The sequence below is a fragment of the Sebastes umbrosus genome, chromosome 10 (assembly GCF_015220745.1).
Source record: "Sebastes umbrosus isolate fSebUmb1 chromosome 10, fSebUmb1.pri, whole genome shotgun sequence".
Lineage (NCBI taxonomy): Eukaryota > Metazoa > Chordata > Actinopteri > Perciformes > Sebastidae > Sebastes > Sebastes umbrosus.
The window spans coordinates 22,162,100-22,174,816 of NC_051278.1; the positions used below are offsets into that span (position 1 = coordinate 22,162,100).

General features: G+C 41.2%; 2 protein-coding genes across 2 annotated transcripts in view; one reads left to right on the forward strand and one right to left on the reverse strand.

Moving 5' to 3' along the window:
• The first annotated feature begins 489 nt into the window (after window positions 1-489).
• Window positions 490-6,583, forward strand: LOC119495237 (indoleamine 2,3-dioxygenase 2-like). The gene is made up of 10 exons (XM_037781526.1): window positions 490-639; window positions 1,722-1,817; window positions 1,961-2,080; window positions 3,137-3,255; window positions 3,378-3,392; window positions 3,529-3,628; window positions 3,764-3,881; window positions 3,997-4,048; window positions 4,832-4,980; window positions 5,143-6,583. Exons 1-10 carry the CDS (start codon window positions 550-552, stop codon window positions 5,517-5,519), a joined length of 1,236 nt encoding a protein of 411 aa, XP_037637454.1. The 5' UTR covers window positions 490-549; the 3' UTR covers window positions 5,520-6,583.
• A 2,210-nt stretch (window positions 6,584-8,793) lies between these two features.
• The window catches only part of LOC119495114 (inhibitory synaptic factor 2A-like), a 31,602-nt gene continuing 27,678 nt past the window's right edge, over window positions 8,794-12,717 (reverse strand). The window contains exons 5-6 of the mRNA XM_037781336.1: window positions 11,198-11,649; window positions 8,794-10,157 (exon numbers count right to left, since the gene is read on the reverse strand). Coding sequence (XP_037637264.1) covers window positions 11,466-11,649 — 184 coding nt within the window. The 3' untranslated portion in view covers window positions 8,794-10,157; window positions 11,198-11,465. The remainder of the gene's footprint in view (window positions 10,158-11,197; window positions 11,650-12,717) is intronic.

Here is a 12,717-nt window from a genome sequence, read left to right on the forward strand (position 1 = left end):
GTCATCCACCAGAGCAACAATCGGAAAAAAGCTATAAATAATATGACATAACACATTTCAGAGTCAAAACTGTTTTTCAGCCATGAGGAATCAACATAAGCAGTTTTTTTTCTTCAATAATTCCCCACCGCATTGAGTTCGGAAGAGACAACAGTTGAGTGTGTCATTAAATTGTCTGGTATTTGTCTCAATGACTGAGGTATAATCATCACCACTGCAAAAGGGTGAGTAATATAAACAGGTTATGTCACCAAGTTCACTTCATTGGCAGCAGATTAGTTCATCAACCTCCAAAAACAGGAAGGTATCCTTTGTATTGCACGGGGTATACAACAACAGGGGATTTCAGTTTTGCTCGGTGCACTCCTGACATTGAAATACAATAAATCTAATTGGCTCATTGTGGTTGATTGTGCAACAAAAGGGATGTGACGGAAGGTATTAAAATCAGGCTCAGAGCAAGTGTGAAGATACAGTATCTGTGTCACACACACAGAGTGGTTCCCTTCTTAAAAGCAAACCACTGCGGTAGAGCACAGGGCAGAGCATATGGAGGCTAACAGCAGAGAAACACTACAGGCAGACTTTGATTTGTTTGATATTTCTGAGGAGCTTGGATTTCTCCTTGAAGAGCCACTGGTATGTTTGCCATCTTTTCTTTTCTCATACAACAGACTTTTCCGGTCTGTTTAGTAATTTCACAACAGACAAATTTCAAAGAAGGTTTCAATAGTCATGACAATAACAAATCTCAAAATTTTTGTGTCACATTTATGACTATTTCCTCTTTATCTATTGCCTTTGAGTGATTTCATCACACAGTTCCTCTGGGCTGAAACTGACTATGCTTGTTTTTGGGTATAGGATAATAGAGGGTTATTGATCTGGTGAAAGCCTGTCTCTACAAGTTTTTATTGACTTGTTCACATGACTGGGCCTGCTCACTGTCAAACACTTCATTACACTTGAAGCTACTACGTGGAACTTTCATTCTTTGTTTATTTTTGCGGTCCCTGTGGACACAAGCGGTAGTGTTTCTGAGCAACAAAGTCCCTTTAGAAAATCTCTCATTTTACTGCAGCAGAGTCTGGCAGTCTGCCCCATGCAGTTCTGGTTCTCCCGTGCCTCCCTTACCTCCAACAATATGATCTCGCCAACAGCGAGGAGAAGATATGGTCCTCGCGAAGCAGGAGGGCTGGTTTCGCCGGAATCGGACCTGGTGGCTCCAAGCATTAAGAATAACTATACAGAAATAGCCTTCTTGCCGAAAGTCTTGTTTACTTATTTAGGTCATATAGAGGCATCAGTATTAAATTGAGACATTTGGTAGAAATAAAATAGTACATAACGGAAAAATCAGTCGACAACCTACGAGAGTGATAGATTTGTAAACATTGAAAAATGTAACCTATATATCAGCATTGACGTTAATCATAAAATGAAGAATTAAACACAGCATACTGGTGTGTTTCTACAGGGATTTTCCATCTGGGCATCCCCTGCTTTCTGCTTGGTTAATTTTCCCAGTTTTCTGCTGCCTCCCTCTTTTAAATTGCTTTCTATTTCTGATTGATAGCACCAGTCATTCCCTGACATACAGGTCAGGCACCATGGCAAACACGAGCTGATGATGTTACTGATTACACTCTACATGAAAATCCCCCACGCAAAAAAAACAATCAAAAAATCAACGAGCATGTCATTTCATTCTTATCGTCTAGACTAACCTTCCAGACTACTATCGGGTGTGGATGGACCTGGCAAATAATCTCACACATCTGATAGAGTCACGTAAACTACAGGATCTGGTTCACAAGGTGAGAATGAGCAAAGCCTCCCCCCACTGTGATTTGCATTAAATTCTTAATGCAAATCAGAGTTGGGAACCCATTCATGTCAATGTTGACTCACTGTTCCTGAGAATGGAAACTGAAAATCTGAATATCTGATCCCAATCCAGATGCCTGTGTTGAGTCCGCTTCTCTTGAGTAACCATCGGGAGCTCAGGCTGGCTCACCTAGCGCTGGGGTACATCAGCATGGGATATGTATGGCAGGAAGGACAACATGCACCTGCTCAGGTAAAACACTATGCAGTGGAATGAGGGATGGGAGAAAAAAGAACATGGTGTTCTGGCAATGTGACATACTGTACGTATGAGACTAAGGGCCCTATTGAAACGATCTATAGCCATGGTCTGAAGTGCATGGCGCAAGTGCATTTAGGGCATATCAACTCCACTTTTGCTAGTTAAACCGTGCATAATCTGGGCACAAAGTAAAGTGCAATGGACAAAGGGGTAGTATTTAGTCTCTTAATTAATCATAGGTGTGTTTTGGGCGTAACAGGAATTAAACCAATCAGTGTCATCTCCCATTCTCTTTAAAAGCCAAGTGCACTGGCACATTGGCACATTGCTATTTAAAGAGTGGATTTGACAAATTGGAGAAGCGAGAGGTCAGTGGGCCCTCTGCCGCCACCATCTCCCAATCCTCTGTCCCATCAACAACTCAGCAAATGCACTGATAACCTATTAAAGCAGTGCAGGCGGCACAGGCCAAATTCATTATACGACAATAAGCACTAGGCTAAATATGATGAACATGTATTGATAAAGTATGAAAAGTGTATTACTTTACGATGGTTTTTGTTGGTCGATGGTGCAATCGCTTTCTGCTGCCTCAGGATAGAAATGTGCCAGACCACACCTAATTTTAAGACTGACACGCACATGGCACTGAACACAAAGTGCAACTGGTGGGGAAGTCATTAGTTTTGCAGGTTTTTGGTCATAAACAAAGCATTGGAAACAATTTCAATTTGATGGTGCGAGAGGAAGTCAAAATTGTTCTAAATTGTATACCAATCTATCGAGTAAGCGCATTATATATTATATTTTATATATTTCACAGGATAACTGAAAGCTTTGACCAAAAAGTGGCATCAGAGGAAGAGTCAGGGGAAATCATCAAAGTCAGTGGGATTCAAATAGTTGCTGAGATATTTCAGTCCAGATCAAAGTGGTGGACTGACCAACAGCCTTCCCTAGAGACATACCGATATCATGGCTAAAAACCTCCGAAATCTCAGGAAGGCATCACTACTGGATTAAAACTTTTTTATGCTTGCTTGACAGATCCTCCCAAAAGCCCTGGCCTTGCCCTATTGGCTGGTATCTCATAGACTCGGCCTTCCACCCATCCTGACTTATGCAGATTCAGTTTTAGCTAACTGGAAATTAAAGAATCCCACAGGGTGAGTAATGTTGTTTTATTGCCTTATTTAATGAATTGACTCTTGTAACTTTCAGTCCCTCAAATAGAAAAATGGTAATGGATTTCCTTCTCCACTGAAAACGCTTTTCATTTTCATTTTAGGGATATGGAAATTGGGTGAGTGGAAGGAAAAGAGAAGTCATTCACCGTCACATTATTTTCAATTTCCCAAGTGCACTTTCACATGTGTTTGGTAGTCTGGTACTTGTCATGCTGAGCTCATATATTTTCAAAACACCCTGTTCAAAAATAGGAACATGGACTTGATATTTTCGTTTCCTGGTGGTGAGAGTTGCAGGGGATTTTTCATGGTGTCATTGTTGGTCGAGATGGCTGCAAGTTCGGGCATAAAGGTTAGTACCGGTTGCTGTTGCTCTTCCTCTTTTTCAGGATGCTGCCTGATGCTGTCTGTCCATCTTTCCTCATCCACATATTGTGTCTTTGTCCCTTGTCACTCAGTGATCGATTTTTTTCCCAACTCTAACCAGGGGGCTCTGGAAGTGATGCACGCTATGAAAATCTCGGACCTCATCGGCATACAGAAAGGTCTCGTCAAAGTGACTCAGTCTTTGAAGAAGATGAAGGAAACTTTCAAACTCATGCACAGTGAGTTTGAATTAAACCTAGCCCAATCTGAATTTAATCAATTTGCATGCTGTGCTTTTTATGAAGGCAGGGAAATGCAAGGTAATTAGAATAACTGAATTTGTACTCTTTCCAGATCATGTGGATCCAACTGCGTTTCATGGAACATTGAGAATCTTTGTCTCAGGGTGAGTTTAAGGGCTGTTACAATATCCTGCATACTGAAGTTAATAATGTTTTTAATATTTATCTCATCTGGTGCAGATGAAATGATGAAATTGCCTTCCGCTTCTACCCTCCTATTGTACATTTCTCTATTGCTGCATTGTATGTATAATTGGAGAACATGTAAAATGGTACTGTGTGATTATAACTGCATCTATGAAAAGGAGGTTTTTCCCGTCTATGCATTCAACAGCGGCGCAGCTCCGTGATAGTCTTCCTCACAAATAATAATGGACTAATGCATATGATAATAAACAGATCAACAACAATCCTCTTTCCCACCACAAATAGCTACTTGTCTACTACACCTACAGCCTGTATCCCAGGAAGAAAGGGGAAAACACTATAGATTCAACACTAACTTTAAACTTTATACATTGATGGTTGTTTTAGGAGCTGTTGCAGGATATACTGCGTCCATGCTTTTTGCATAAATAACAAAAAATTTTGAGGAAAACTTAATGAAAATGTCCCTGCTTGTGGGCACATTGGGGGTGGTCCCGGGGTAGAAACGTCAGTAGCAAATATCGGATCAAATTCAAGGTTTATTAATGAATTTAATGTTAGACCGTAATGGTATAGATCAATATTGTTTATAGATCATTTCTGTTAATCCTAACTCATTAATCACTATTAGCATTGGAAAGGCACTATTGCCTATTATGGTCTTGAACAGGACTGTTCCTGGTCTTCGACTTGACTTGGACTCAACAACAGCTCTGATGTGTGTATTTGAACTGTTTTAGGTGGCGAGACAACCCCATGCTTCCACGGGGGCTGTTGTATGAAGGTGTGAGCAATGAGCCAATTTTGTTATCAGGTGGAAGTGCAGCCCAGAGTTCAGCCATTCAGTGCTTTGATGCTCTGCTGTGCATCCAGCATGAGGATGAGACAGGTAAAGATGCATTTCCCTCAACCTTTGACCCCATCAGATGCTACTCATGAATGAATCACTCTGTTTGTGCAGTCAGCTGATTGCTCTGACAGAAAAATGTTTCCAGGAAAGGATGTTATTCTCTTTCGCTCAAAGTTCTTTTTATTGATTCGGCCTATCTAGGAGCCTTCCTGACACGCATGAGGGATTACATGCCTCCTGCCCACCGTCAGCTGATAGACACTCTGTCTGTCTGTCCATCTCTGCGAGATTTCATCCTGTCCTGCTCCAGCTCTGATCTCTGCCAGGCCTACAACTGCTGTGTCTCAGCTCTGGTGGATTTACGGAACTACCACCTCAATACTGTGACCAAGTACATCGTTGTGCCCGGTAATCGCGCCAGAGCCATGGGCTGCCCGATGAGAGGTGTGGGCACTGCGCTGAACACCACAGGGACCGGCGGATCCAGCCCCATGGTCTTCCTCAAGAGTGTTCGTAACACTACTCAAAAAGCACTGATCTTAGAGGGGGGATTTGCGACAAGAGAAACTAAAATGTAATTTATAGCATATATTATAATGTGCACAAAATCCGACACCTTTTTATGCACTAGGCTCTTGAGGTTGTATTTATAAAAGGTTTACAAAAAAGTATCAACAATCATCACCTCCATTACTCTAATCAAACAATTGTATTAGTCAGCTGAGTCAGCTGTGCAATTTACTGTATTGTAGTGCTTGATAAATGTTTAGGGTACTGTATTAACCATAATGAAGTTACAATATTGTAACCCTAGTTCTATAAGCACAGGCGGAGCCCTGGACTCTATGGGTAAGTAAGTACTAAGTAATCTCCTCCAATCACGAGCACGCATTCGCCCACTGAAAATTTGCATAAGCGTAGCCGACCAATCAGGACGCGCTTACCTGTATACCTGTGGACCCCAACAGTATATAAGGCAGCACACACCACTGTCCGCTATCCGCATAGACTCTATGGGTAGAGTGGGTGGAGCATGATGACTGCACGTCCTGCAGTGACATAACATCAACCCAACCACACTGATCCTGACTGCCTAGAGGTTATTCGCCGCAGCCCACCTACTTCTTTATAACCTAGAGGTAGGGGGCCCCAGTCAACCCAGGTAGTACGTAACTGAACTGGGTAAAGCCATGGTCTAACCCTGCAGGGGTCAAAAAGACAAGCAGTAGACACCCTGCACACCACATTCCTCGGGTCATCAAGAAGCACAGGAACATGTAGGCGTATGGTGCCATACAACCGACACACACCGTTTTCACCAGTCCTGTGTTCCAGCGAGCACAGATACTGAAAAGGAGTCAGTGGGCAAATCACTGTTCACTGAAGAGAAAAAAGTTGTCAGACAGCGTTGTATAATGTGGGGTCTGCACGTATTCCAGTAGGCACGTCCTCATTGGCCGGCTACGCCTATGCAAATTTTCAATGGGTGAATGCGTGCTCTTGATTGGAGGAGGGTATTACCCATAGAGTACAGTAGAGGGCGGAGCCTGTGTGAGTTGGAGCCATTTAGATAAATCCAAAGAGAAGATCTTAATGTTACTTGACAATAACTACTGCCAAACAACTACTATCTCTACTACTATAACCTACTATCTCAAACTAAAAAGTCAAAGCTTTTATGTGTTCCTTTTCTTTTATTGGCAGAAACGGGCTTCCATACCATATAGTCCTTGATACCACTAAACAAACTGCACCTTACTTTGACGTAATATTTAATATAATCACGTGATATGATTTTACAAACTTTCACAGACCATGCTACAGAGAGGGAATACGTCGTTGCATTTTATTTATTCTGGTTTTATTTGTATCGATAAAATAATGTATAATTTTCAAAACGTCAAATCTGTGTACTTTTAATGTTATTTTTGAGATAAATGATTTGCATGTTGGTGTTTTTATAATATTATCATTAAAATTCATATAAATATTCTTATCAGCTACTATAACAATGCCTGATCATGTTGTTTTTGACCTGTTTTAAAACTATTTATAATAAAAAAATATGTATGTAGAAAATGACCGCAATGATACAAATAATGCCATTGGGAAGACGAGCATTTTTAAACTGCATTTGATCGATAAACTAATTTGGCTTTTGTAAATAGAAACTGAAAATGGGAACTCCTACGTGCGTGAGAGTAAGAGGTAGATGGCCGGGGAAGGGGAGAAATGTAGAGAGAACCATGAGCTGTGGAAAAAATAGAGGAAGGAAATGCTGTAGGAATCGAATGATAGAGGACACTGGTAAAATAAAAGCAAAAGAGAATCAGCTGAGGAGAATGAAAGAGACAGACGTGGTGCAGGGGTGATCAGGGGAGAGGGATAGATGTGGGATCAGGTCGCTTAGTTTGATGGATTGGAACCTCCACTCGCCTGAGCCTCCTGGTCTTGATGTGAAGGTTGCGTCTCTTCTTGGTATTGAGCACTAATCACATTAGAAGAGAGAAGAAGGAGCTCACTGCCGCTGCTGAGCCCTGGTCATGGTCCAACTCTGCTTCACTAAAGCGCAAAAGATGTAAAATGTGGACTGTCTGACACCGGGGGAATGCAGCTCTGGCTCTAACTACACCTAGTTCTGAAACAGAAAAGGCTGCTGGCTCCGGAAATGTTTTTCTTCATTCTGTATTCCCATTTAAATATTTATACTTTGTTTGCTGTTGTCAATGTTACTTAATATAGAAACATGGGACGCTCCTGGATATGTACCAATCATATACGTTTATGTTATGGCCAATATGTTTGAATTATTTAAACTTTGCTTCTGAGAAGTCATGTTTTGTCCATTATTTTGGCACAGGGGATGGCTCTAAATATACCCATGAGCCTCAGCCACCGCTGTTATGGAGTCTCTTTACCTTTATATACTTTACATGCTGTTCTACAAACTGTTAAACCTCTGTATACATACATATTTATTACTTCTCCATACATATTACATTCCTGTTTACACCTCTGTATATACATTTTTAGTACTTCTCATTATTACTACACCTGTTTACACCACTGTGTACATATATTAGTTCTCATCACGCATACACTGTAGATACTACATCTTGTTTACATTCAGTTTTCCCATCTGAAATACTGCGGCCAACAAAATTACAAATTTACATTTACATGACTATTTTATATTTACTTATGTTTATATTTAAGCCCTATATTTTAACGGCACTATTTTATGCTATTTTATATATACATATTTTATGAGCATTGTTGAAGGAACCTGAGACCAAACGACAAATAAAGAACCTGGAACCTAGGAAAATAATCCAGTCAGAAGCGCAAAGTAGAGCGGTAGAGAATTCGAAACACTTTTGTCATTGCAGTTGTTAATAAAACGCAACGCTATATAGTCACTGAACTCAACCAAAATTGACCCCAAAATTAAAAATGAACTAATTTCAGTGGCAGATTGCTAAATGGGCTTTCTCAAAAGGCGCATGTGAAATAATTTTAAGATGAGATGATTGGATGTTTATTTTTGAAATGCACCTTGGGAGTCGTAGTTTTCTTCTCCCCTGAAGTGTTTATGTACACACGCTTATCAAGTTGTTATCAACGAAACAGATATTTTCTAATACGCCTCTTAATATTTTGTACTGACGAGTCAACTGGGTGCGTTTCATGCCAATCAAAGCCGTAGAACTGGTCCAACCGTGAGTCACGTAACACTGACTATGGAAAAAATGATGGGACATTTACTTCCGCAACAAGCAGCGCCCAAAATATCTCGCTTTGCAACTCTATTGCCTCTAGCTCTCAGTAGACATAGGAGCACACCGAATCACCTTCAGTTGAAAATGTTTTAATTGTGATGTAGAAACAGTAGAAAAATGCACAATATTGCACATAATCACTAAATTGCACTTTCTCAGTGTACAGATCTTTGCATGGAAATCGGTGACCTGAATAATGTAATCAACTGCTTCGTCTAATGATGGGAGGCCAGTACGAGTCTTCCCGACGTTTCTCAGACATTTAACAGTACCATAATCTACATAAGAGCTGCTGTTATAAAATGACTTTAAGACTTCAGTTAATTCCTGCTTTGTAACGTCGTGCAAGTTCAGTATCATTGCTACATCATCAGTGTTTTTTTTTTTTTGTACTCAACCAAAGCTGGTGGCTACAAGTCTTCTCTGCTGTAAGGTTGCTACTGTACTCCATTAGCACTGTGTATAGCCCTTCTACTCGTGCAAGTTCAGTGCACAGTTGTTTGTGTGGGTTGGTAAACAGATGTTTGGTGTTCTGTAATTGTTTTCTGCAACAAAAAAAAAAGATGTTGTTTCATTTTACAAGGTTGAACTTGAATGGCAAGATAAATTAATATTACAAAACAACACTTCAAGTGTTAGCTAACTGGGCATGAAACAAATTACATAGAAGCAGATTAGGTTCAAGACTTCACGTCAGAGCTCTGCTCTGACAGGCAAGGCAAACTCTTAACGGACTCAAAGATGAAGAAATGTCAAAATAGCTTTTACTCTTTTGAAAAAAAGAAAAAAACACTTTAAGTTATCATATAAAATATTCTGCCTTGGAAGTAGTCAAAACAAGATATATATGTTGTTAAAAAATTTGACCTAACCCAGAAGACTTAATCATTTTCAACAATTGTACCTGCTTCAAGAGGAGGGGCCCAAACATATATGTTTTAAAATTTCATTTCACAGTACTTTGCTATAAAGATGCAGGTATTCTAAAATATAGATTCTGAACATGTGTCAGTGTAGCCTACAGAAAAAAGGACAGGATGACTGAGGCAAAGTCGGCTGGCTAGTTGGTTGGTTGCACAGTGAGCTAAATGGAGAGATAGAAAGGAAGACAGAGAGAGATAAAGGGACAGGGAGTTACAAAGAGAGGCGAAGGAGGAGATGGGGTTATTAACAAAGGCAGGCAGACGTTCAGTCGGACAGACAAACTGAGCAGGATGTTAACAGATAACGAGGAGGAAGAGGAGAAAAGAGACGGGGTACAGCGCTGACACACTGCCATGTACTGTAGCCGTGTTTCAGTCTTTTTACACATGTTCCTCTCAATAGTCTAAAGTTTGTGCTTTGCCGGAGATGGGGCTGATGTCCATTCAAAGATTATAGCTTCACTCACAAAAGGCCCTCCACATGGCGCCTCCTCTTGTTGCCAAGCAATATGCTCTGAGGGGGAAAAAGACCAAAAGTGCATTGCATTGGAGAAGGCAAAAAAAAGACGTACGTGTAAAGTGAGAGGTGGTGAGAGGTTTACACAGTAAATAAATAACATCCATCTTTACATATGCAATACATTCTCACTCCCAACTTGTCAAAAAACGCCGCTTGGTCAGTGCCCCTCAGCATCGGAGACGACGCACAGGTTACCCCTCTTGCGTTACTTTTGGATGGACCAGGGACGACGTGTCAATATACGCTCGTTACATGCAAAGTGTCCTTTCAAAATAAGTTAGGTTTAGGCAACACAACCACTTAGGGCTAGGAAACGGTCGTGGTTGATGTTTACTTCAGTGACTAGCGACTCACTTGACTGATGGTACTAACGAGTCAATGGACTAACGACTCACGGGACTGACGATACCGACGATACCGACGAGCAGGGTCTGAAATTAGCACCCTCCACTTCTAAATTGTTGTCAGTGGCGGGTAAAATCATCAGACCATCTGCCACTTTGGCAGGAGGTGAAAACGCTAAGGATGGGAATAGAGAATCGGTTACCGTTGAGAACCGATTCCAGGTTGTCCGATTCCTCGGCATCACATGCCTCTTTGACTATCGATTCAAAATATTTCTTCATTTAGCGCATCGATTTCAAAAAACATACTTGCCTGTGAAAAAAGTTAATTTCAGACCCTGCTGACGAGTCATACGACTAAAGACTGACATGACAAAATAAGTCAACGTTACATTTAGTTTCACACGGGACATGATCACCGGTCTCCTGGTTGAAAGTCTTGTGTTTGTTTGACCCACCCACCACCGCTCTCGCCCGCCCTTGACGGACTCTCACGCTCATAATACGATGTCACTTGCTCCGACTGTCGAATAACAACGCGGGTGGTTTTACATTGGAGTTAGTTGAAAGCCCTTTTCGTCACATACTGTTGCTAAAGGTCGCCTCCGTGCGTTGTTTTTTCTGATGCCGATGACGAGTTGGGAGTGAGAACGGGTTGACATTTAACAATACATGTATCCCAAAGCTCACCTAGTTTTTGCAGGTGTGTGTCCATCCTCTTCAGCGAACATGCCAGAAAAAGGTTTGACAGAATTTAAAATGTTTTGTTTTGTCTCTGCTGTCCCCCAGCTGACTCAATGTGCAGTCTCAACTCGGAACTCCAAATGAACTCGGTTTCTGTCGTTACCCATCCTCGTCTGTTGATTACTCCCTCTGAATATTCCCTCATCCATTTGGAGAATAACGGGGGTGTTAATGTGCCCAACAAAAAGGCCCTTTCTGAAGCCTTTGTGTTTGTTCAAAGGAACCAGAGTTTCCAACGAGCATGCTTTTTGGACTCTGTCTTGGACTTGCGTTTCGGGGTGGACGTGAACACTTCATTGGAGTAAGGCAGAGCGGGGCATTGTTGGCTGTCCAGGGGGCAAAGTCTCTTTATCAGGGGTTGGAGCTTGTCCTCCTGCAGCTTGAAGTCCAGCTCGACACTGTAACACAAGCATGAGAGGTAGAATTTTAGAACATTTACATTATGCAGTTCAGTATTGTAGAGCAAAAGCAAGTCATATGAAGTACATTCATCTGTTTTTGAAAGTTGAGATTTATTGTTTTGATGGGTATATCATTTATGACTCAGTTTTTTGACTTAATTTTTTATATTAGCAATCCACTGATGTCCAGATGGAGGCTGGGAGGGAGGCAAACAGTTCAAATGCACTGACAGACACCCTGGCAGCACATATCTCTTGCGGCACATATCCACATTTCGGAGGCTCCTCCGAGTAATAGAGTTCCTTTGCATCATCTCTGTATTTTTTTATGCATGCAGTCAAAGGGCTTTTCCTGCATAGATTATATTCGTATCAAAAAAAGAAAAAAAAAAAAGAGCCAGAATGTGGGCTGCTCCTGACATCAGACTTCTACATCCGCCAGCATAATCCCAGGCTGGTCATCGTCTGATTTTGTTCCGGCACCACAGTTGAACTCTCTCTCCGATTAAATCTCTCAGGCCTGGGAGTAATGTGGGGCTTAATCCCATCCAAATGAAACCATCGAGAGGCCAAGCAGATCCTGATTAACTGCCTGTATTCAAGCAAGGGATAAATACATTATTATACACCATCTCCTTTCACTTTATTGCTATTGATTTGTAGTGTCTGTTAATGTATTTATTCCTGGGGTATGCGATAAATTGTGAATGCATCCGAGTGGAAATAAAAGATAATGAATCATCTGCTACAGTATGTGCCTGCCAAAGTGACACTCCCCAACAAACCTGCATAAAATGCTCTGTTGAGGTAAATGTTCCGATTCATCCTCATTTTTAATTTTTTTTTCATTGCTTACTTAAAAGCACAGTGAATACTACGGCTTACAAAACTTATTCCTGTCATTCAGAGTCTGGAGGATTAAAGGTGGAGGATGCCGAGAGAGATGACATCTGACATGTTAAGGTCAACCATGTAGTCCTCTCCTTGCCTGCAGGCGCACAAACGGACGTTAAGGTACAAAGCCGGGCCTGATAGGGTAACAGCTTTGATGGGCAGTGTAATTAG

Bases quoted from the DNA above. Each gene is read 5' to 3' on its own strand.
- LOC119495237 (XM_037781526.1), top strand. From the start codon at position 550: ATGGAGGCTAACAGCAGAGAAACACTACAGGCAGACTTTGATTTGTTT. The intron at 640-1,721 runs GTATGTTTGCCA...CTTATCGTCTAG, and splicing joins TTCTCCTTGAAGAGCCACTG to ACTAACCTTCCAGACTACTA. The intron at 4,049-4,831 runs GTGAGTTTAAGG...GAACTGTTTTAG, and splicing joins TTGAGAATCTTTGTCTCAGG to GTGGCGAGACAACCCCATGC.